Source organism: Suillus discolor (genome assembly GCF_016758755.1).
Source record: "Suillus discolor strain FC423 chromosome Unknown F5147scaffold_7, whole genome shotgun sequence".
Lineage (NCBI taxonomy): Eukaryota > Fungi > Basidiomycota > Agaricomycetes > Boletales > Suillaceae > Suillus > Suillus discolor.
Genome location: NW_024541254.1, coordinates 1,063,529 through 1,084,690, shown reverse-complemented (window position 1 = coordinate 1,084,690; position 21,162 = coordinate 1,063,529). Strand labels below are relative to the sequence as shown.

The 21,162-nt window shown below is 48.5% G+C and overlaps 9 protein-coding genes across 9 annotated transcripts; 5 read left to right on the top strand and 4 right to left on the bottom strand.

Annotated features, from left to right (window-relative positions):
- Positions 1-2,033: 2,033 nt before the first annotated feature.
- Positions 2,034-2,768, bottom strand: F5147DRAFT_391075 (uncharacterized protein; the record flags this gene model as incomplete). The annotated part of the gene is made up of 2 exons (XM_041429564.1): positions 2,034-2,070; positions 2,134-2,768. A coding segment is annotated over one exon (628 nt), but the record flags the coding sequence as incomplete, so codon positions are not given.
- Positions 2,769-2,892: 124 nt separating this feature from the next.
- Positions 2,893-4,667, top strand: F5147DRAFT_606415 (uncharacterized protein). The gene is made up of 2 exons (XM_041432341.1): positions 2,893-4,020; positions 4,073-4,667. Exons 1-2 carry the CDS (start codon positions 3,008-3,010, stop codon positions 4,497-4,499), a joined length of 1,440 nt encoding a protein of 479 aa, XP_041297503.1. The 5' UTR covers positions 2,893-3,007; the 3' UTR covers positions 4,500-4,667.
- F5147DRAFT_629709 (SSD1 protein) lies at positions 4,668-10,200 on the bottom strand. The gene is made up of 13 exons (XM_041432758.1): positions 8,905-10,200; positions 8,426-8,855; positions 7,725-8,376; positions 7,334-7,667; positions 7,124-7,281; positions 6,697-7,071; positions 6,374-6,647; positions 6,217-6,318; positions 5,872-6,166; positions 5,761-5,821; positions 5,510-5,708; positions 5,093-5,458; positions 4,668-5,040 (listed from the first exon to the last, which is right to left on the bottom strand). Exons 1-13 carry the CDS (start codon positions 9,943-9,945, stop codon positions 4,957-4,959), a joined length of 4,371 nt encoding a protein of 1,456 aa, XP_041297502.1. The 5' UTR covers positions 9,946-10,200; the 3' UTR covers positions 4,668-4,956.
- F5147DRAFT_676065 (uncharacterized protein) lies at positions 10,198-12,440 on the bottom strand. Its single transcript, XM_041435989.1, has 14 exons — positions 12,154-12,440; positions 12,032-12,094; positions 11,950-11,983; positions 11,847-11,899; positions 11,684-11,795; positions 11,615-11,632; positions 11,396-11,565; positions 11,213-11,346; positions 11,060-11,162; positions 10,873-11,004; positions 10,767-10,815; positions 10,657-10,711; positions 10,546-10,597; positions 10,198-10,488 (listed from the first exon to the last, which is right to left on the bottom strand). The coding sequence occupies exons 1-14, from the start codon at positions 12,208-12,210 to the stop codon at positions 10,390-10,392; spliced, it is 1,131 nt and encodes a 376-aa protein (XP_041297501.1). The 5' UTR covers positions 12,211-12,440; the 3' UTR covers positions 10,198-10,389.
- Positions 12,441-12,446: 6 nt separating this feature from the next.
- On the bottom strand, positions 12,447-13,850 carry F5147DRAFT_676056 (uncharacterized protein). The gene is made up of 5 exons (XM_041435988.1): positions 13,695-13,850; positions 13,537-13,624; positions 13,273-13,484; positions 13,094-13,147; positions 12,447-13,022 (listed from the first exon to the last, which is right to left on the bottom strand). The coding sequence occupies exons 1-5, from the start codon at positions 13,800-13,802 to the stop codon at positions 12,798-12,800; spliced, it is 687 nt and encodes a 228-aa protein (XP_041297500.1). The 5' UTR covers positions 13,803-13,850; the 3' UTR covers positions 12,447-12,797.
- A 684-nt stretch (positions 13,851-14,534) lies between these two features.
- On the top strand, positions 14,535-16,052 carry F5147DRAFT_818388 (CrcB-like protein-domain-containing protein; the record flags this gene model as incomplete). The annotated part of the gene is made up of 3 exons (XM_041443605.1): positions 14,535-15,135; positions 15,273-15,370; positions 15,435-16,052. The coding sequence occupies exons 1-3, from the start codon at positions 14,811-14,813 to the stop codon at positions 16,050-16,052; spliced, it is 1,041 nt and encodes a 346-aa protein (XP_041297499.1). The 5' UTR covers positions 14,535-14,810.
- Positions 16,053-16,198: 146 nt separating this feature from the next.
- On the top strand, positions 16,199-18,066 carry F5147DRAFT_390893 (casein kinase II regulatory subunit-domain-containing protein). Its single transcript, XM_041429563.1, has 6 exons — positions 16,199-16,401; positions 16,515-16,694; positions 16,750-16,856; positions 16,916-17,090; positions 17,152-17,561; positions 17,623-18,066. The coding sequence occupies exons 1-6, from the start codon at positions 16,290-16,292 to the stop codon at positions 17,866-17,868; spliced, it is 1,230 nt and encodes a 409-aa protein (XP_041297498.1). The 5' UTR covers positions 16,199-16,289; the 3' UTR covers positions 17,869-18,066.
- Positions 18,067-18,247: 181 nt separating this feature from the next.
- On the top strand, positions 18,248-18,645 carry F5147DRAFT_569166 (ribosomal protein L36e; the record flags this gene model as incomplete). The annotated part of the gene is made up of 3 exons (XM_041430942.1): positions 18,248-18,427; positions 18,485-18,517; positions 18,568-18,645. Coding segments are annotated over 3 exons (291 nt in total), but the record flags the coding sequence as incomplete, so codon positions are not given.
- A 441-nt stretch (positions 18,646-19,086) lies between these two features.
- On the top strand, positions 19,087-20,632 carry F5147DRAFT_569105 (uncharacterized protein; the record flags this gene model as incomplete). Its single annotated transcript, XM_041430938.1, has 4 exons — positions 19,087-19,524; positions 19,579-19,824; positions 19,891-20,247; positions 20,300-20,632. The coding sequence occupies 4 exons, from the start codon at positions 19,087-19,089 to the stop codon at positions 20,630-20,632; spliced, it is 1,374 nt and encodes a 457-aa protein (XP_041297496.1).
- Between the last annotated feature and the right edge of the window lie 530 nt (positions 20,633-21,162).

Here is a 21,162-nt window from a genome sequence, read left to right as displayed (position 1 = left end):
GACCCGAAAACAGTTCCCTAAAGTTAGTTAGATCATATTGAGCGCAGGTGTACGGAAGCGAGCATCACCATGTTATGATACAGGCCTTCTACGACTTAATACCGAAGAATCAGCACTCATGAGTCATTAACTTCTTCTCGGCACCTTATTCAGGTGAACATTCATGCCCTCACTGTCTATCATTCACCGGTGGAACGGGCACGGATTGCAAGGGAACCAAGACCAGACCTCTATGGCGGGAGGCTACGGCTGTCTATCGAGGACAGACTACGACACGCGCGAGGACTACCGACCACGAGCCAGGACTCCTGCCACCGGGACCCGCCACTCCTGTCCTGCACCGCTCCACTGGCGTGCAGTGACTGTCAGCAGCGGATGCACCAACACAGACCGTTCTTCATCTCCCCTTGAAGCCTACATAAACAAATCCGAGGAATGGTTGTATCTTCCATTACGCTGCTCGAGAGCCCTGAAGTTTGGGTGACTGAAAGTTTGAATTTGGCATCTCACAACAGTTTACTGCGACCTGAAAAGTAGTAGATGAGATAACCTTCCATGAAAGAAATTAGATCATGGAAATATTAATTGCGTAGGCTCGCATCGAGATCTACACCTGTAGAATGCTTGTGGAAAGTCACTACGGGACATCGGAACGGGATTAGGTCAAAGACATCTCGTACAGATTTGATTGATGGTCCCGGGCAGTATGTGGCATAGGGCACAAACTGGATGCTGTTGCATCAACCGTAGTTACGGATTGTAGGCACGAGTTAATAATGAATTTGAGACTGCAAATACCTGTGTAGCGCAGGCTGTGACCTTTAGTCATCGCATGTCGCTGAACTATAAATTACACCAGCAAACAAAAACAAGGTGTCTGGTGTCTTTGATGCACGTGACGAAAAACAGAGCACGGTGTCCGGTTTTCCAGTCTACTATCTGAAGAGTCAGAGTCGCTCTAAGAATTGAATCGCGACTGTTGTTTTCATTCGAAACGATCTTGGATAGAGGCATGTTAACCGGATTAGATGCTGTGGAATCAAATGGACTAGTGGATACAATTGGCACCGAGCTGCCAATCGTTGCTTTCACCTGAGCAACAATGTTGAACGTTGATGGACGGACTCAGCCTTTGATTAAAAGAGATGCTCACCGGCCTCAAACCGGCATTGCCAAAGTGAAAATTCCACAGCTCTTCACTCCGAGTCAGATTTGATCTCGTATCCAGATCGCACTTCCAGGGCGATTTTATTGACTTGGATTGAATCCCGTTCATCTCTGCTCCAGTTTTGACCAGCATCATGGTGACGATCCGGTACGATTGCATGCACCATTGGTCTTCAGATCAAGAAAAATCTCGATCAGCATTGAAATCTGACTGGCAGTAACACTCCAAGCTTTTGAACCGAGTTATGCCGACCACGGTGATTTCGATTGGCTGAGAATCGGCCTCTGAGTGACACCGCATTGACACGAGGCAGCAGAAAGAGACAGGTGAGCAGTGATGCAGAGGGTGAGAGGCCGATTCTGACTTCCAGAACAGATGCAAGCAATTCGGTCACTTATGCATTCCTGCCTTGCGTCAGTGATCCTCCCCTTCTCCTCGGATCCTGATCGTCGGCACAAATTTCCCAAAATGTCTGAGACCTCATCATAGTGATGAAGAAAATGTTGTTGATAGGAGCACAGCAAAAAGTGGAAGTTGATTGTGTCAGTGCTGACTGACGGATGGTGGATTTTCAGAGGGGCCGCGGAGCGAATTTGTTGAAGATATCGTTGAGCTATTTCTCTCCATTGTAAGGGGAGCTACTGTATGTTCGTGCCAGAGCCGTACAAGTACTCCGTGCGCACGTTTCAGATCAATGAACCGGCCACCACATTAGTTGAAAAAGTCAAATGCCATGCACAATTGCTGTCCACGTATTGTTTCAGCGTGAACTTCCAATACGTTGTCTACCCCATCGGAGGAGCGATATTCTGCATTTCCTGATTACCCAGCCGCTTCATCCAAGTGCGCTCAAGTCTGAGCATGAGGAAGGAGATACACATCCGCTAAAATCCATCACGGGACTATTGTTGAAGATGTCAGGTCTCGAGAACACGGTGTAGTTATATGGAAGATTAATAGCGCACCTTTTTATCATTGTAGTGAGCTCAGGAATGAGGCAAGGCCACTTGGTGGTGATTTTTGCTGGGATTTTGCTCTTACAACCTCTTTCTCTCGATTACGAGCCAGCATCTCCTGCAATACCGTTGTCTTCTTTTTGGGTTTCGTGTACAGGTCAGGTGTAGTTCCTCGTGTTAAATGTGCCACAGGGGATAAACCAACTGGCACGGAAGAACGCGACGAAGACGGTATCAATTCATTTTTCGGTTTGCGTTCTGACTGGGATGAAATGGGCACTGAAGGCACCGACGATGGTAGTGATAGTTCGGCTCCAGTGGCAGGCTTTGACCGAGGGAATGTCTCTCTTTTATCAAATAAAGTATAGGAAATGAAGCCACAACGATGACAAGTAGTCTTTACGGCGTTTGATTTCTTGTCAGCAACCTTTCTCCTTTTTCTTGGTCTGTGGAGTTCTACAGAGCCATCGGCGGCCAACAGATACGAACCACATCGTAGACAATTCATGGCGGATGAAGCATCAGATTCTTCTGGGCAGAGAGAACGTGCTCGAGAAGCATGAAGGGAAGCCAGACTAGGTGAAATTGAAAGAAGTGCGAAGGGTAAAGCGGTCTGGAATTTTGTGGTGACTGTAGAAGTCATGCCAGCAAGTATTGTCAATATTCCCACGAGTGCTTTAAATCTTTGTTGTCCCAAAGAGGTAAGTGTTGTACATTAGCGCCGATCATTTTCTAATCTTTTTGTTCTTCGGATAACTGAAAACAACAATTTGGTTTAATATTTTTGTTCATTAACTTCTTAACGGGCTTGTGCTCTTTGACCGCCTTAATCTTCTCTTAGTCGTCCACGAGTACCCTTCTTCGGCTTCCACTAACTCCCTTCATGATTATTCCAAGTCGTCCTCAGCATCCATCCAGCTCACAAACAACAGAGCTAGCTCTGCATCATTTCTCTCTATCTTCTGCACCAGTATCACCTCAAATTACACCTCAAAAAGGTCACAAACTTTCAGTCTCGAGGCCAATGATTTGGCTGACTCGCAATACGAGTTCTTCTTCCAATACTTCGCCACATGGTGTCGTAGCTGCACCAATTCGCATATCGGAACCTAGGTTTGACAGCTCCTTAGATATCTTCAATGTCAAACGTAGTGGGCCTCTTGGAAGCGGCGCCATGGTTGTGAAAACACCACAAGAGGCGCTGTCTGGTACGAGCGCTCTGTTTGGCGATGAAGTTAATGGTAGTCAACGGGGGTCCGCTTTTGAGGCTCCCTCTGAGGAGGCAATGGACTTACCTCCACTTTCGGGTGGTCCGCCACCTGTGCCGTCGAAGGCTTCCCTTGAGTCGTCAATTTCAACTATATCCACCTCCACACATAGTAGTTCATCAAGTCTTCCGGTGAAAGACATATCCATACCACCATGCCCAACCCGTCCTCCTCCCCCTGCACCAACGACATCATCTACAATCCTTCGTCCAGTCATTAAAGCAAAGACCTCCCCGTCTTTGCCAGAGACCCTGCCCCCCGTACCACCACTTCCCGTTAATGTCTCTACTACGCCTGCCCAACCTCCCTTTGAACCTATTCTGCTGTCCCCTATCCCTAGCAGTGCGATCGATCCTTCCAAGATTATCGTGACCATAGAGACAAGTTCAGCAACGCACCGCACGACACTCGGTACTCTTATTTCAAGGCCTTCTTACCTCTCAAATTATGTCACTTCCCTCTTGCCACGAAAATCAGTTGCAGCATCGTTATATTCTAATGCAAGCGATATTTCTGAACTTCCACACAACTCTTTCAATGCCATGTTTCATGATCATTTAGCGTCTTCTGGGGCCATATCACAGTCAGCCATGAATATACATGTATTCCTCGACAGGCCAAGTGCTCCGTAAGTACCTCCCGCTTCTGACTGTGTATAATCCTCAATGCCATCATTCTAGATACGCGCACATCTTGTCATATCTCCGCACTCCCCCTTTTGTTTCAGAACACCCGGCCATTATTCCTAGAGCCATCCAACTTGCGTCCTCGTCACGGGCCAAACTTGTGGCATTACTCGAGCTTCGTGACGAGGCCAATTATCTTGGTCTGGACGAGCTGTTCAAGCTATGCAATGACGAGATATGCAATAGGTGCAGTACGGCAATCCATGCACGCGCTGGAAGTATGAGTAGCTCTACTTCCTTCCACTCCCTACACACCGTCCAGGAAGGTGGCGAATCTTGCGAAATGGGCCGTTCATCTTCTCGCTCCAGCAGAAAATCGACGGGAGCGACACCTCCGCCTCGTGAACGTAACCTGGGCAGAGCAGAGAGCCGAGCAAATACCCCGAACTCCCGACAACCTGCAATCACTTCTTGGATATGATATGCGTGACGATTGATATGACTGACTTTATTTTCTTGACTTTATTTGACTTATCCACGGGCATCTTGCATATGCATATACTTATTCACGCTCATTTACTAGTGCTAAAAGATACTCACTGTTATGATATTGTAGGATACACAATCTATTCAATCATTTTCATCGAACATTCACAATTCACAGGCCACTTCAGAATGAAAGACAACACATTAGATTTCATACCACTAACAAAGAACTAATGCTATAGTATAGCAAGACACGATTGAACATAGGGCCTGTAGACAACAACGGCATAATGGCGAAGCGAAGGAGAGAATGTGACAAGGAAATCGTGTGATGACCGAATACTAGTACAGACCATGAGTTAGTAACATATGGAATTGGAAAAGAGAGCATGATGGGATATCAAACGGTTATCGTACACATAAAACGCCGTTCTCTTCGGGGATGCAGAGTATCACTTCTTCTGCTCCGCGTAAGGGTTGACGCTATACACCTTGATGACAGGCGGGCTCTTGGTCAAATCAGCGGTTACGATAACCTTGTGTACGAGTCAACAAAATGTATATGGATCACTGAAAAGAAATACGCACAGGAACAGTCATGAGCTCCTTGATATCCTGAATCCTGTGACCATTTGGTGTGGTCCTCAATCCCTCAAACACAGGCTGGACTTTGGCGGCAGACAACAGCCTTTGCTTCGAGGTCTCAGGTGCCTTCTCAGCTTCCATGTCCCTTCCTAACACAATTTCATCGTCATCGGCATCATCCTCGTCAAAGAGGGCCTTCTCGTCATGCACAGAGCGAGATGCAACTTCCATTTTGACAGCGTGGGCCTCAGCGTTTTGCTTAACCTTCTTCAAGTGCTCGTCATCACTGTTCTCTGCCAACCAGCTAAGGACGTCCCTGTTCGACCAATAGATTTGCAAGGTATGCGAATGCTCATCATAAACGTGGTTCTAGTTCAAATGATTAGATTCCTTCTCATGAGTCAGCTCCGAAACACTTACGTCAATAGGCATTTGATCCACATGGACCCGCTTCTCAATGCCAAACTCGGGAACAAGGACGTCAAACGCGGCTTCAAGGACACCAACAACCGTAGCTGGACGAATGACAGGACCATATCGCTGGGTGAGATCCGAGATTAGAACACACAAGTAGAGATGGGTCGACTGCTCCTGCGCCAACTTTGCCGAGTCCTTTTTGCTGTTCATAAAAGTCAGTTCACCAGACTAGCTATTAATAAAATGACACAAACATGTTGCACTGTTGAGCAATCTTTGCAACGGCGTCACGGTCCATGGAAAATTTGGGTTCCACTGCGATTTTGTCAGAAACATAACAGACACGGTTGTGAAGCGTGACTCACGTCCACCCTGCAAAACCGATTCGAGTTGACGGTGTACAAGAACATCGGCGTAGCGACGGATAGGTGAGGTGAAATGAGTGTAGAGGGGGACGTTCAAGGCATAGTGGTTGTATTTCGCGATGTCGAGCATGCCGGCGCAGAAGTATTTGGCTCGCTGAGTAGCCTTGTGGGAGATCAGCTCCAGCACCATGCGGGCAGTCGGGTTCACGATCGCCTCGAATGACTTCATGATGGTACCGCTAGAGGAGATATCGACTGCGATATTGAGTCGATTGGCACGTTCAGCAAAAAGATTCTGGACAAAGTTGTAACTGGAGTGGGATTACGGATGGGATTACAACTCACGAGGCGTCTCTCGAGCGGCGTATCATGTCTACGAAGCAGGGCCTGCTCGGGAAGGTGAACAGCAATGCGTTGTGCGACGGTGATATTGGTCAGCAGCATAAACTTCAATTGTTCAAATCAGTCTTCGATATAGCTCAGGTATAATTTAAACACAAACCTCTTCAACAATGTTGTTTGCATCGGTGTTCTCGGTCTGCTCGCAGTCTACTGGTCGGCCGTTTTCGTCTAGGGTAAACTTTAGACGCTTGGACGTTAGGCCGACAGCACCATCCTGGAAGCGCGTAGCACGAAGTTGCTTTGCGAGACCATTCAGGACCTTGATGTCATGCACGATCGCTTGTGTACTGTGTTCAGGAGCGACCACGAGATCACCTAGAATGTGACCGTCGATAGCATTCTGAGCCTCGGTATATGACAGTTTCGCACAAGACCTAACATTAAATGAATTCAATTATGTAATGCACGGAAAATAACACTTACTTGATAACGGTCTTGCCCAACCACTTGTTGATGATTTTCCCCTCCTTTGTCATGGTAAAGATAGCTGAGAATGCCAGACGTTCAACGCCCGGGTTAAGACTGCACGCCTCTTCGCTAATGGTGGGAGGGAGCATGGGGACGGCGCGCTGCACAAGATACACACTAGTTGCCCTCTTGCGAGCATCGCGGTCAAGAGCAGTGTTAGGCTTGACGAAGTAAGAGACGTCAGCGACATGCACGCCCACATCATAAGTGCCATCGTCGTTGGCCTTAATGGACAATGCGTCATCAAGGTCCTTTGCAGTCTCAGGATCAATAGAGAATATGCGGTCTTCACGAAGATCTTTCCGGACCTCAAACTCCCTCTCTGGGACACTGTAGATGGTATCATTAGCTCACATCTTGAGAGAGGTAACCGGGAACCCACGTCCAGGGTGTAGGAGGCAGGCATTTAAGAACGCTGTCCGAGAACTCCTCTGTAGGGAAGTTGCAGTCCTTCAACAGAGCACTGGTTTCAACTTCGATGTCTCCAATGGGGCCAAGCTCTTCAGCCAATGTACCGAATGGGTGGAGTGAACTAATGGGCTATGGAAGAAGTGTCAATGTAGTCGACATACAACTGCCAAAACACACTGACGTGACGTTTGATACAAGCAACGAACAGCTTGTCTGCATAGGCCTCAGAGTTCTGGACAAAGTCCGCGGGCGCCTGTTCAGTCGGAATGGCAATGAGCGGTACTCGCTTGTCGGTGGGCTTAAACCACACGATCTTCGGACGTTCTATGGGTCCGCGCCTGGGCTCGTCGCCACGGTCGCCTTCACGTTCTCTGCGCTCAGCCTCCTGCTTCTCCTTAGTCGCAGCGGACGAAGGGCGTAATAGACCAAGAGTGCCAGAGAAGAGTTGACCAGGCATACGCTCAACAACGGCAACGACATGCCCCGCAAACTGAGGTTTGACATCATCGGTAACCCTGACAGAAACAAACGACTGAGTCAATGATCTAACAGAGAAAACGATGTAAACGTACTCCTCATCTTCGAATAGCATCAGACCTTGGCCCTCAACTTCAACGTCATCCTTTTTCTTGTCGTCCCGGCGTACTGAAGACGACTTCAAGTCATAAGCGGAGTTCTCTTCCTTCTTGCGTTTCTTCTCTTCCTTCTCCTTCTTCGTCCCCCATACTTCATCAACATCAAGAAGCTCGACGGCGACAATATCACCCTCCAGAGCACGATTACGGTCCTTGGATCCACAAATATAGATGTCAGCGTCGAGAACCTCAGTAGCAACGTATGCGTCCGAGCGATTACGTTTGTTGACTCGTAAGATCCCAACAACTAGTTTTCCTGCTGCAAGAAGTGGCGGCAGCGAAGCCTGAGGTAGGTAAGGAGCGAAAAGAGATTTGCGTTGGGGCTGGTTGGATTGTTGCTGAAGCTGTGATTGGAACTGCTGCTGTTGTTGTTGCTGCTGCTGCAGTAAGCTGACACCACCCATGTTCAGACCCATCATGTTCGCAGCCATCATGTTCGGAAGCATGTTGGGGAACGAGAAAGATGGCATCTTGTTATGGTGGCCACCAGCTGCAGCACGGAATTGTTGCAAACTCTGAAGCTGCGCTTGTGCTTGTGCAAGATCAGCGGCGAATGCATTGTTGCCTTGAATGGCGCCAACACCTCCATCTAAACAATTATGAATAATAGATCCACAGGCAAACGAGTATAAACATACTGATGCGCCAGCTAGAATCAACTCGAGAAGTGGTGCGAGAGTGACCACCAAAACCAGGAGGAGGTGCAAAACCATCATCGAAAGCGTCCTGACCATTGTAAGGGAAGCTGATTGACCCCTGAGCAGGGCTAGATTTGTTGACAACATTGACGCTGTGTCGCCGACCGTGGCCGCGTGGAAGACCGGCTGGCTGATTATCGAGACCAAGGCCAAGGTTGCTCATGCTATTGAATTGGCCCATAGGGGAATTGAAAGCGTTGACACCTAAATTTCCACCCATGTTGGTCGGTAATGTGCTTTGGACACGCCTGTGCCTGTTCGGGACCAATCCCGGAGTTTGCAGCGAAAGGACCTGGTTCGAGGCGAGCTGTTGTTGATACAAGGCCTGTTGTTGTTGCTGAAGCGCCTCAATCTGGTTTTGGAGGGCAATCTAGGATAATTTTAGTGACACAAAGCACACAACATGATTGACCACATACCTGTTCAGCCATGATCCCTGTGAAGTCACCTTCAGGTTTCCTATGGGCTTGTTCATCCGGAGGAAAGTTAGGCTGTTGCTGAGGGAATTGGAATCTGGCATCTTCCTCATTGATAGACGGACCAACGGGAACATTAGAGCTAGTTCTCCTGCGCGCTCCGAACATGAAACCAGGGGCGAGCTGCGGACGTCCAGTGGGTCCAAGAACATCCTGATCTTGTGCTGCGAGAGCAGCGAAACGAGGAGCCATGAAACTTTGAGACTGAGAGCGAGGCTGGTGCCCTTGTTGATGCTGGTAAAACTGCTCAGGGATTTCGCCATCTTCAAATAAAGCCCCGGCACCATCTTCGGCATCTTCCATCATCGCGCCCAGGTGAGGCGAGAAGGTGTTGTAGTTCCCAGGAACACCGACGGTGCCCATCGATACAGCTTTACGGTGTCTAACAGCATCTGCGAGGCTTGACCCAGGGAAAGAAGAAGCACCTGGCTGAAACACAGGTGCATTGACTGGAAGGTTTGAAGGTTGTGCCTGTGGGGCGTGCATAGAAGCAGCGAGCGAATTGCTGATGCCAGGGGAGGAAGATTGGTTTGGAGGCGAAGTTGTCTTCAGGTCTGCAATGACTCTCTGTAAAGATGACAAGGCATCACTCGATTCTGATGCGGAAGGGGGTGCAGGCGAAGAGGAATGACCAGTCATGCCGCGTGTACCCTGAGACGCAGAAGGTTGCCCTTTACGGTGATTACCGTTTCGTGTGGCACCACCGGTCTGACTCTTGCTACGAGGTTCGGCTTTCTTAGGCTGTTCAGGAGCTTTCCTGTTGGTGTCTGAGCCGGACTCAGTACCGCCAGCAGTAGACGCCCCTGTTTGAGGTTTCTTGTTACCGGACCTAGAGGAAGGCCTTGGGGCACCTTGGAGGTTTCCGGCTGCGGAAGAAGGTCTAGCATTGGATGAAGTTCTCCTTGAACCTCTGTTTAAAACAGGTGAAGGCTTCTTCTCGTCCTTCTTCGGCAGGTTGTGTGTTTGAGTGAATTCGTCGGTCATTTCGTTCGTATCGCGCGAAGGCAGGAAACTATTACAGGATGTTCAATGTTTTTTGGATTATCTGTTTTGTGGAAGAATGTGAACTAGAGTTATCTATCCAAGAGTTCGTCAGTTGCACAAGGCCAGTTCTGACAAGCTAACCTTGTTGGACAGGAATGTGAAAGTATTATTGTCGTCTTTGCCCTGTAGGGCGAGTGAGGGATTATGAAGAGTGAATGCCGTGTGTAGGCGCGTGGAAGGGATCTTAAAGCTGGTCGTCGTAAGTCAACATTGACTGAGTTCATTTTCCTATCACATCCGCAGGCTACTATTTCCCACGCAGCCCAAGTCGGTAGCGGAAGCAAGGGACCGAAGATTAGAGCCGATCCCAATTATCTAGTATTGGTAAGAAATACGGTCTATCTGTCTATAAATCTCACTGCCCCTCTACGCGTACAGGAACGATCATGCCTTCGCGAGTTTGTCAATGATCGCACTCGTGTACTCCTTAGTCGATGCCTTTCCACCCAGATCACCCGTAATCGTCTGACCTTCCGCGATCGTCTATAGTGTGCGCACCGTAAGCACATAACATACGCGTAATAGGAAAAAACTCCTTACACTAAGAGCGGCCCCTTCGATCTTGGCAGCATGCTCATTCAAGTTCATGTGTCTATACAAGGTATCCCGGATCAGCCTAGAAGCCCACATCAGTTCCTGAGGTTCACGTACCTCAGCATCATGAGAGAAGATAGAAGGAGAGCAGTAGGATTAGCTAATCCCTTCCCTATATTTGACCACGTCAGTATTGGTTATACACCCAAAGTGAAGTTGAGCTGTACCTGCAATATCGGGAGCCGATCCGTGCACGGCTTCGAAAATTGATGCATCCTACGGAAGAGGACATAAGGCTTCAGCTCGAGCCGCTTAGAGGAAAATGCGACTTACACGACCAATGTTACCGGACGGTGTTAAGCCAAGGCCTCCAATCAATCCAGCGCACATGTCCGACAAAATATCCCCGTAGAGATTAGGCATCACCATGACCCGGTTGGAGTAAGGTTGGGGATTCTGCACAATCTATCAAGATGTCCTCAGCTGTGCTCATCACCACATTGGCCTCGTGTTTATTTACCTGTAAACAGACACGATCCAAAAGGTCTTCGTCGTAGGCGATACCCGGGAAGTCCTTCGAAACCTGCCGACATGCGGACAAAAACATGCCATCCGACATTTTCCTGTATTGAATCAGTATTCATGTGTAATTCTTAGCTAAGGTACTACTCACATGATGTTGGCCTTATGGACAGCTGTGACTCGCTTCCTTCCGCTAGCCTGTGCATAATGGAAGGCATAACGAGCAACGCGCTCAGAGGCATCCCATGTGATGAGTTTGATAGATTGGACCACTCCATCCACAATCTAGAACATTCACGTAAGAAATACTCATGTATCATAGGGTGAACCCTACCTCGTGCTCGATACCCGAGTACTCTCCCTCGGTGTTTTCCCGAATCAACACGGTATCAACGTTGTCATAAGGAGTCTTGAAGCCCTTGATCGAAACACACGGACGAACATTCGCGAACAGGTTGAACGTCCGACGGAGAGTCAAGTTCAAAGAGACGTGACCCTTTCCAACTTGAGGACGCTCAGCATACATGTGAATCACAGTGAAAACGGGGCGCACTTGGAGTTGCCAGCGGTCCTGAGAATAGGATTTAGTGTCTTGCTTCTTTCCAGCCATAATCAGACGCACCTTTCAGAGCAACAGTGTTCTTCTTTACAGAGTTGATGGCAGCGTCCGGAATAACTGTTTTCCCACCTTTCAGAACGGGAGTGACGCTGACTTCCTCCCATTCGATGGGGACCTATTGAACTTGTAAGTCGCATTCATCTCAAATGAGAGACTGCAAACGAACTTTTGCAGCAGCGTATATGTCCTTGACTGATTCGCTAATCTCTGGGCCAATACCTAAACTCCGGCGTCAAACAACGGAATCTCCACTGGACAAGCAACCTGACCGTCTCCAGGAATCAAAGTCACGGTGTATTTGCCCTGCCAACTGGGTAAGGGCTATAACATGAAGATTGCTGCAAGACTCACGTTATTACCCTTGTGCCCAGCAAAAGCTGCAGTCGGGGCGGCGGAAGCATACCGTCTCAATGGCTAAAACGTAAACGTACTAAGTGCCAACCCGAATAACCAGAAAAGACAAATCGGCCAACCTGGGCAGACTTGAATGCGCCCTGCGCAACACCAACAATCGACCGGTGAGCCAACATTTTTGTTTGAGAAAAGTCAAGGTGTGTATGGATGAAAAAGTTGTGAGGCTTTACAGACAAGTTCTATTATGGGAACAGCGGAAATACCGGATGAATCCGGCTAGTCCGGACGAGCGCTCACATAGGCCATGGCTTTCGAAATTCGCAAGCCTTCACATGAAAGCACACTGTAGCACACTAACTCAAGTCTAACTTGGTGGGCTGGTCGGCCGTGGTCGCACTTTGTTTGGTTCAGCTCACTTCGCGAGAAGTAACCATTAGCGCATTGCAAGTGTCATCATGACAACTCGACTAGCAGTGACTATTATTTGAGCTACTATGTAAACTTTCTGAATTCTCAGACAAGTATACACCGACTAGTCCATCGACTTCCAGCATCGACTTGACCATGAAGGCGATGATATTCATAGATGAGTGGACACGGCGGCCTCCGACGTACAGCCTTTCTGTCAGCCAAAGCGGAACGCCTACCGCTGTCATTCGCGCGCCCACGGCCGCCAACTTGGAAAGCTATACGCCTATGATGTAAGTTTGTCACCGATTCAACCCGTTCCAACGGTCGCAGTAGTATTCGTTCACCCTGCCTGTTATATGCTGACGTTGGCATGATGACAGTTATCAGCTGCCGGAAGAGTAAAAGTTTGAAATATGATGACAGCTGGGCTTTTAGGTGGCGGGCTCGGGGGAAATTGTGGAGGGACAGCGGTGGGGGCGAGGGTACTGTAAGCATGCACAGCCTGGGATGGAGAAAGCACCGAGCCGCGCTGAGGTCCCGGGGCGCAATAATTCGGAGGTGGGTGTAAATCCTCACACTGTGATATTCACAAGCTCATATGTGCGGCCCCCACGCAGATGGAAACTCTGTGAGATGGGTAGTACACACCCGTGAACAATGAATGGAATCAAGATGGGAGTGTGGGTGGTGGCTCCGACGTGACTGAGGATGCCAGAGGCTTAGCAACATTTTGGTGTACACATCAGAATCATGAAGTGCTAGTAAGCATCTCGGCACCCATGTTTTTTTTTTAAAAAAAGGTTAATTTTCGCGCCATTGATAGGCACATCCGGCGCATCTGGAGCTCGATCATCAAACTGGCTATCATAGATGCCAGTAACACTGACCTGTAGACTGATCCCAAGAAGCAGTGAATCAGTGTCAAGCGTCGTAAATTGATTTGAGAGGAATAACATACATGTCGTCATGGGCTCATCCGCAGATCGGATCTGTAACTGATAGAAATATGCGCGAGGATGACTGCACTTGTCACAAGTGACTATGGATTGTGTATCAACTTCCTGCATCGCGAAAGAAAAGAAGTGACTAACTTGCAGTAGAATCAGCATCTCGCCAGGTCTCCTCTCCTCCGAGTACGTCGTCTGCTTCCTTGCGCTTCATACGCGAACGGGAAGTCATCTACGACGCGGCCATGAAAGGACTGGTATCAAGGAGGGTAATATAGTTTTTAAATGATTGGAGTACATACCTGCTTCGAGATGGGAAACTCATATGGACAGGAATTGCATGCCCATTTATTGTACCCTGTTTCTGAGGATATGACGAGGAGATTAGCGCATGTCGGGCAGAACAGCATGTGTGCTGAGGATGGTAGATATATACACTTGTGGAAATCAAATTTAGGATGATAAAGTTAGAATTCGAAATTTGTAATCAAACTTTTGGGTCGGACTTACCTGACTTGCAAGAATGTTGCCAACTCGAGCTAAACGCCGTTCTCGGTTCGCATCGAAATGACCTTCGATATTTCTCGAACTTCCCACAATTGCAATGAGCATGAGCTCAGAGCTGCCAGTAGCTGTTCATCATCAATCTCCTAGATGCGACGGTCATTCTCCGAGGAGCCTCGCGTGGCCCCTGTTCTTTCAATTGAGGCCCTGCTTGCACCCCTTCAACAATTGAAGTAATTGACATGCATGGTAGCTCGGAGCTGCCGCTGCGAGCAACATGTCTGACCCCGTGTCGTTGCCGCAGCACCATGGCCCGTGATCGTTTCATTCGAGTCATCTTAGTCCCAATCCTCATTCCCGGCTCCCCGTTATCTCGCATCGTTACAATTGTTCTACCCATGATCAAGCTTCTTCCGAGTGGATATTTTTACAGCGAAGAGACCTGCACCCTACGGTGCAGCAACTTATATCCGATAACAGTACACTCGAAACACTATACAAGCTCTGAAGCTCAAGACCTCAATCCAGTCGAGGTCAATTTTACACACAGCATCCGGATCTGTGACTCCAAGAGTAATTGAGTCGAGTCAACAAGCTATAGCTAGTCATGCCGCTACTAATCACCTGCTCATGAAAAGCAAATTGATTGTCATGAGTAGTTTTTGCCTGCCTGTGTTTGTAGTCACTAGGCTAGTCATTTGTATAAATAATCGTCGCTCAGCGTTCAGCGCTCGATTCTATCCCTGGCTTCTCATTGGTTGGTCCACTGGTTGGCAATCAACGTTGTCAACTCCCGATTTCGAACAACGCTTTTTGCAATTTGTTGCTGCTTCCAAGTGTCGAATTCGAATCAACCAAGTATATATTCCCTTCTCCTGCAAACTGAAGTTTCCCATCACACTGATACCTCACTAATGTCTTTAGACCTTCCATCGCAACAGCATCCTGATGTCGGGTCCATTCTCGCTCGTCATCAAACAACAGACGACGCAAATACTCTCGCTAGCATCGATCGCCCTCCATCAGAAGTCGAAGAACTTCCACCTGCAAAGATATATCACCCCCTATCAATCCATGTGCTAGCCCTCCTCATGCCCGCGTCAATGTTCGGCGTCCTCGCACGGCTCGGCTTACAAGCGCTTACAACCTACGACGGCCAAAGTATCTTCCCATTGGCTTACGTCCAAGCCACAGGGTGCTTTATCATGGGCGTTGGCTTAAGAATGAAAGTACCATTTGGTAATTTGTATGTGTCCCTTCTCTCTTTCACCACCTAGCTTTTCATACTTTTCCGCAGCTATGGTCCGTTATACACGGCCTTGACCACTGGTTAGTACCTCTGCTATCACACCATAATACCCATTAACCTGGCACAGGGTTCTGTGGATCATTAACAACATTCTCTGGGTGGCAGGTGGACATCTTTGATTCGTGGGTGAATAGCGGTCAGTTCTTCAGAGGCGGTCTTCGAGATGTGAGCAGACCCTTACCTTTTTTTACGGTCAATTCATGACGCCATTTTCTTTTACGTTTAACAGTTCATGGATGGTTTTACCCAGACTTGGGTCACCCTCGTGTTGTCGTTGGCGTCATTGAAATTTGGAGTATACGTCTGTGGAGCAGTTCAGCCGTATTTCTCGGCACCTCCACCGCCGAGCAAGAACCTCCGATACACGCTTACCATCCTTGCGATCCTCACATACGCAGCGACCCTTCCTGTGTACTTCTTCCTGCCAGGCAATTTCCGCCATCAAGCGACAGCTGCTCTCCTATTTTCGTTCCCTGGCACATTAACTCGGTACCTTCTGTCGATAAATTTGAATCCCCGCTTGAAGACTATACCTCTTGGAACCTTCATGGCAAACTCACTTGGGACCGCTCTCCTTGGTTTTTTCCATGTACTCCAAGGCTTCCCATCTCCAGTTTCTCAAAATGCTTGCTCGCTGCTTCAGGGTTTAGGAGACGGGTATTGTGGTTGTCTAACGACAATCAGTACATTTGCTGCGGAGATTGGTGCATTGCCAAGATGGAAGGCTGTTTCATATACCATCATCAGTTGGATTGCTGGGCAATTATTGCTGCTGGTTATCATGGGATCTTCATTTTGGGGTGGACATGTAAAAGAACAGATGACATGCAGTTTCCAGACGTCGTGAGTTGCAAATAGAGCCAAGTATTACATACAAATGTGCTAGGAAGAGGGTTCATGTGTTCGATGTGCGCCGAGGTCTGTAGCTGTTCCCTGTGGCCCAAAATCTTGCTAAAGTTTGTCGTGATCGAAGCGTTGCAGCTGTGAACACAAAAGCGGAGTTTGAATACAAATCTGGAACTTCTGGAGAAACAGAATGCAGACCCACAGCACGTCAGCCAGTCTGACTTAAAGTGTGAACGTTATGTCCCGTGCACCCGAGCTTGAGGAGGAGCAGGTCGAGCTTGAGGAGGAAGAGGCAATTAGTGGTATTGGTGAGGGCGACGAGGTTATGGAGGAAGTTGAAGAAGGCTACAGTGCGTATCAAACCTATCATTCATTCCGGACTTCATAAGTTGTGACTTTCTTTGCGCGTTTTTTTGGAGTTATCTATCGACAGCTCGCTAACTTACTCCATGTTCATTTTCAGCATCATCTACTCCTACATCTACCCTTACGTGGATTAGCTGGTTTTGCTCACTGCCTGGCCACGAGTACTTCTGTGAAGTCTCGGAAGATTTTATCGAGGATGATTTCAACCTCACCGGCTTGAATGCCATGGTACCATTCTGGAAGGAAGCAATGGAGATGGTGTTGGACGTGGAGCCTGGTACGTCGCCTTTTTCATTCTGTGGCGCAACGATCTTATTCGCTCCGAGACGAAGATTCCTCAAAAATACCCGACGTGTCAATCGTCGAAGCATCAGCTGAACTACTGTATGGTCTAGTACATCAACGTTATATACTGACGCGTGCTGGATTGCAAGCAATGGTGAGTCAACCATATCGTGCACCAACACACTTGATCGAGTCGATCATCCTTTCTCACAGGTTGATAAGTATGAAAATGCCCTCTTTGGCGTCTGCCCGCGTGTATATTGCATGGGCTGCAATGTAGTTCCTTCCGGTCGTTCTGATCTTCCCGGCCTCGACACAGTTAAACTTTTCTGTCCAAATTGCAATGATATCTATGCACCACCGAGCAGTCGTTTCCAAGGGGTCGATGGTGTGTGAGCTGTATCTCTACTGACCGTTAGTACTTCTCACCGAGATCTTGAGGGATGTAGGGGCCTTCTTTGGAACGACATTTGCACACCTATTTTTCCAGAGTTATCGTGAACTCGCCCCAGCGCCGTTCTACAAACCTTCGTCATCGCCGGGATCATCCATGTCTCCCGGGCGCTCACCACACAGTGGCTCGGGTAGTAGTTCTTCGCGACCTTCACCCTTCATCAATCCAAATCCGCATGGGGGGCAGAAACGCCCTGCAGGCCACCTTTATCAACCACGAATATATGGTTTCAAAGTCAGTGAACGGGCCAAGACTGGACCCCGGATGCAATGGTTACGGGTGAGACCGGAGAGCCCAGATGAATTGGATATGGTAGACTGGAGGGGTCGGTGGATAGATGACGATGAGTATGACGAGGAGGAGGACATTGATGAAGATGATCGGCTAATGGAAGATTTTGATGCGGTAGGGTATAATCTCGGCACGGAGACATTTTCACTCATACAAGCTGCTTTACCTCCTACAGGAAACCCTTGAAGACGATGAAGAAGAAGAGGAGGAGGAGGAAGAAGAAGAGGAAGAGGAAGGAGGCTCGCGGAGGCACCTAATTCGAGGTGAGCAATACGCCGATTCACCCCGGCCACCCACACCCATCCACCTTCCCTCTTCCGCGCGGACATCGCCGACGTCCATTGCAGTGCCTCATATAGAAGACAACGTGGTTACCTCGGGGCGCGCCACAGGAAGGGTGAAAGTCGTGCGGCAATACTAAGACGAGTGTTGTGGGACAGAGCGGGCTCATGACACTTTTGCTGCACAGATTATCTAGGTTTCGAATGTCTTATTTGCGCATCCATGACTGCAATCACAGCATAGATCACATAATAGTGTACAACTCTGCATACAAAATGCATATACAACGTCTTTGACGTTCTAATCCTTATGTCTTCGTCAAAGGTTGTGGGAATATACTGGAAAAGAAACTGTACAGTACCATCAGCCACAATACAGCACACGTGACTCCTGGAAAGAGGCAAGGTAGACTTGGACGCCAATAACAACCGCACATCCTCAAGACCTGAAGAAAATGGTACGAAGCAGTGAGTGACTTGCTTGAATGTTTCGTACCGCTCATCGCAAATGTCGACATAGACTTGCGCCAGGGCCTGAACAAGGGCTACCCCACCACCGCCATTCCTAAGACCACGCGCCCCAGCCACCGCAAGGGCATTCAATCAACAAAAAACAAGTTCGTGCGGTCTGTCGTGCGGGAAGTTTCTGGCTTTGCACCATACGAGCGTCGGGTACTTGAGTTGCTGAGAAATGCCAAGGTGCGTTGATCTTATCGTGTGCTAAACAAGTTCTTAAATACGTCGATGACTATTCAGGATAAGAAGGCAAGAAAATTGACGAAGAAACGGGTGGGTGTGCTAGTGTATTCATTAGGATGTCGGACTAATGCATTGATTAGCTTGGTACACTCCTTCGTGCAAAGCGCAAACTGGAGGAGCTCGGTAACATTATCCAGGAGAGCAGGAGAGCGCATTGAGGGGTCATTCGGGTGTACTATGAAGAGGTGCCTACTACAATTTCTATGTTATGCTATGACATCTATGCACCGATGCCGACCGTTTGAACCAACGGAGCCCGAGATGATTTGTCAGGGATGGTGTTGGATTACGTAGTCCGACAGGTCTGAGTAAGTCGGTTGTTGTTGACAGAGTGATGACGCGGACGACGGATCATGATGCTGTGTATGTCCGGTGTGCTTGCGTATTACCTGCCGACGTCCAGTCATCTGCACGATAGTACCTGATAGTACTGCAATTGTGGTGTAGTATTAGAGTGAAAACTTGCAATACCCCGACCAATATCGGGGATTGCTCATACATGCCGATCGGAGCGTCAGACTAGTTTACGTATTATATATTTAGTTGTTATTTTTTCAACCTGGCCAATTTTTCCCTTTTACTTAACTGCAGTGACTTTGATGGAGTCTTTGGCTGTACCACCGCCTAATCGCAGTCGTGCTTCTTCAACCAACATACGTCCTGCACTCACCATAAACACGTTGGGAAGACGTCGCTCTTCTTCACTCATTCTCCCTATACAGCAATCCGAACCATCCACACCGTCCACACCATCTGTGGATAAGTCACATCTTGAACCCTCTCCTCAAATACTTGCCTCACCTGAACAGGACCAGAAACATTCCATGTTCGCAGTGATCGCATCCAGTTTCTTAGATCTCTTGCACGTGCCCACAACTCACTCTATAAACTGGTCTACTCCTTCGTCTCCGCAGTCTACCGTGCAGGACGAATTGGTTTTACCAATATCTGCATCCTCGCAGCAGACAACATTTGGTGACATTTTTAACGACAAGGATGCACCTCGTACGCATGCTCGCTGGTGGCGCCCTCCGTCGGTTCGTTCTACACCCCTTCCCACCCTACTCAATCTGATCCTTTGGCCATTTTAGGTGCACGCTCCTATACTGCTGGTGATGCTACTTTTCCCGCTAACAACGGCGGCCGTACTGTTGTCCCTCTATTCCTTGCCCATTTCCGTTGCTTTCCCGAGAACGCTACCCGAGCTTGCGGCGCTAGGCCGTGAGCTGCATGCATATTCGCAAAGTGGTCCGCTACATTTAGCTCATGTCATCGGCGTCTTGTCTGTAACTGCAGTGTGGAAGCATGCTTGGTCGATCCCAGGCAGCGTCATCTGGGTGAGCAAACCGGAGCTTATCTTATTTTTGGTTGATAGATTTACCTGGCTCCTTTTTTAAAAATAGAATGTTTTAGCGGGCGCTCTGTTTCATCCTGTTCTGGCTACATTGCTCCTCTCTGCATTGACTACACTGGGTTCAATCTTTGCAACCCTTTTGTGTGTACCTTTAGCACCATCCCTATCGCGCCTATTCCCTCGTGCACTCCATATGACCCGTATCGCCTTGGAGGGAGAATCCAATTTGTCAACCGGCAAAAAATCAAAGTCGCCGACCTGGGCACGGTTGTCCGTGCTCCGCCTCGTTGGCGTAGTGCCTTGGTCGGGAATTAACATCGCTTGTGGTGTGTGTGGTGTTGCGATCTCCGATTGCCTCCTCGGTGCCTTCATTGGGTGCCTCCCTTGGACGGCGGTCACTTGTCAGGTAGGATTTCGATTTACTGACCTTGGAGTGCCCAAATAACCATTGACGTCAGATCGGTGATATTCTTCAAACCGTTGCATCCACGACCTCGCCGTCCCAGCAAACAGTCTCGTCACTGCTGACCTCACCAGACATTCTAGTCAAACTTGCGTTTTTGTCGTTTCTCTCACTGGCACCTATCCTCGGACGCGAGCGGCTACGTTCTTTGATCTCGGCATCTTCCTCACCACAATCTAATAGATCAAGCATCAGTCAAGAGGAACGTGTCTCAAGATGGGCATGGGTACAAGAATGGAAGGTTCGGTTATCTTCGCACTCACGTACGCAACGTGAGGAACACCAGCTGCTGGAAGCTCTCGTCCAAGAGAAGTCTAGCCTTCCTTGAGGAATCTGCCGCGCTTCATATCACATTGATTATGACTTCATCTATTCACGACGGGATCCGGGAGCCGGGAGGTTGCGTCCGTCTTGCCTGCAACGATAATTATAATCCCACGACGAGAATGCGTTATCATCTGGCTTGGACTCCATTAAGCATAACCTTGATACCCTTGATTCAACTTTACCCACCCTCGACACGTCCTTCGACTTCGACTAACGCATTGCTTCCATCTGTCTATTCATCAAGTAACGCCATTTAATGACCTAACTTGTACCTCGTACAATTCAATCGCATACAAAGCTACGCAATTCACTGACATATAGTTATTCATCTTCTTGATCCAATGGCATTATGTCTTACTGTTAGGGTGTTCACTGTTTGCCGACTTTTTCTACGTTACTTCGCAGCGGATTTTGGGCGCCGGGAAATGTTGACGGAACTTGTGCTCCACTGATCATCATGATATATATATCGTTGTGCTTATCGGGTATGATGTAAAGCACATCGGGAAAAGTTTGGAAGTGCGGAGTCAA

What these genes read in the sequence shown, in the direction of transcription:
- F5147DRAFT_676065 (XM_041435989.1), bottom strand. Translation starts at nt 12,210, where the DNA reads ATGTTGGCTCACCGGTCGATTGTTGGTGTTGCGCAGGGCGCATTCAAG. An exon ending in GACTTTGATTCCTGGAGACG is followed by an intron (nt 11,900 to 11,949) that starts GTCAGGTTGCTT and finishes GCCGGAGTTTAG; the next exon opens with GTATTGGCCCAGAGATTAGC. An exon ending in GTCCATAAGGCCAACATCAT is followed by an intron (nt 11,163 to 11,212) that starts GTGAGTAGTACC and finishes GATTCAATACAG; the next exon opens with GAAAATGTCGGATGGCATGT.
- F5147DRAFT_676056 (XM_041435988.1), bottom strand. Translation starts at nt 13,802, where the DNA reads ATGCTGTTCTGCCCGACATGCGCTAATCTCCTCGTCATATCCTCAGAA. An exon ending in AGATGCTGATTCTACTGCAA is followed by an intron (nt 13,485 to 13,536) that starts GTTAGTCACTTC and finishes CACAATCCATAG; the next exon opens with TCACTTGTGACAAGTGCAGT. An exon ending in GAGCTCCAGATGCGCCGGAT is followed by an intron (nt 13,148 to 13,272) that starts GTGCCTATCAAT and finishes TGGCATCCTCAG; the next exon opens with TCACGTCGGAGCCACCACCC.
- F5147DRAFT_629709 (XM_041432758.1), bottom strand. Translation starts at nt 9,945, where the DNA reads ATGACCGACGAATTCACTCAAACACACAACCTGCCGAAGAAGGACGAG. An exon ending in TTGGGCAAGACCGTTATCAA is followed by an intron (nt 6,648 to 6,696) that starts GTAAGTGTTATT and finishes ATTTAATGTTAG; the next exon opens with GTCTTGTGCGAAACTGTCAT. An exon ending in ATTGCTCAACAGTGCAACAT is followed by an intron (nt 5,709 to 5,760) that starts GTTTGTGTCATT and finishes TTTTATGAACAG; the next exon opens with CAAAAAGGACTCGGCAAAGT.
- F5147DRAFT_390893 (XM_041429563.1), top strand. Translation starts at nt 16,290, where the DNA reads ATGTCCCGTGCACCCGAGCTTGAGGAGGAGCAGGTCGAGCTTGAGGAG. An exon ending in GGAAGTTGAAGAAGGCTACA is followed by an intron (nt 16,402 to 16,514) that starts GTGCGTATCAAA and finishes GTTCATTTTCAG; the next exon opens with CATCATCTACTCCTACATCT. An exon ending in TAATGGAAGATTTTGATGCG is followed by an intron (nt 17,562 to 17,622) that starts GTAGGGTATAAT and finishes TACCTCCTACAG; the next exon opens with GAAACCCTTGAAGACGATGA.
- F5147DRAFT_606415 (XM_041432341.1), top strand. Translation starts at nt 3,008, where the DNA reads ATGATTATTCCAAGTCGTCCTCAGCATCCATCCAGCTCACAAACAACA. An exon ending in CTCGACAGGCCAAGTGCTCC is followed by an intron (nt 4,021 to 4,072) that starts GTAAGTACCTCC and finishes CCATCATTCTAG; the next exon opens with ATACGCGCACATCTTGTCAT.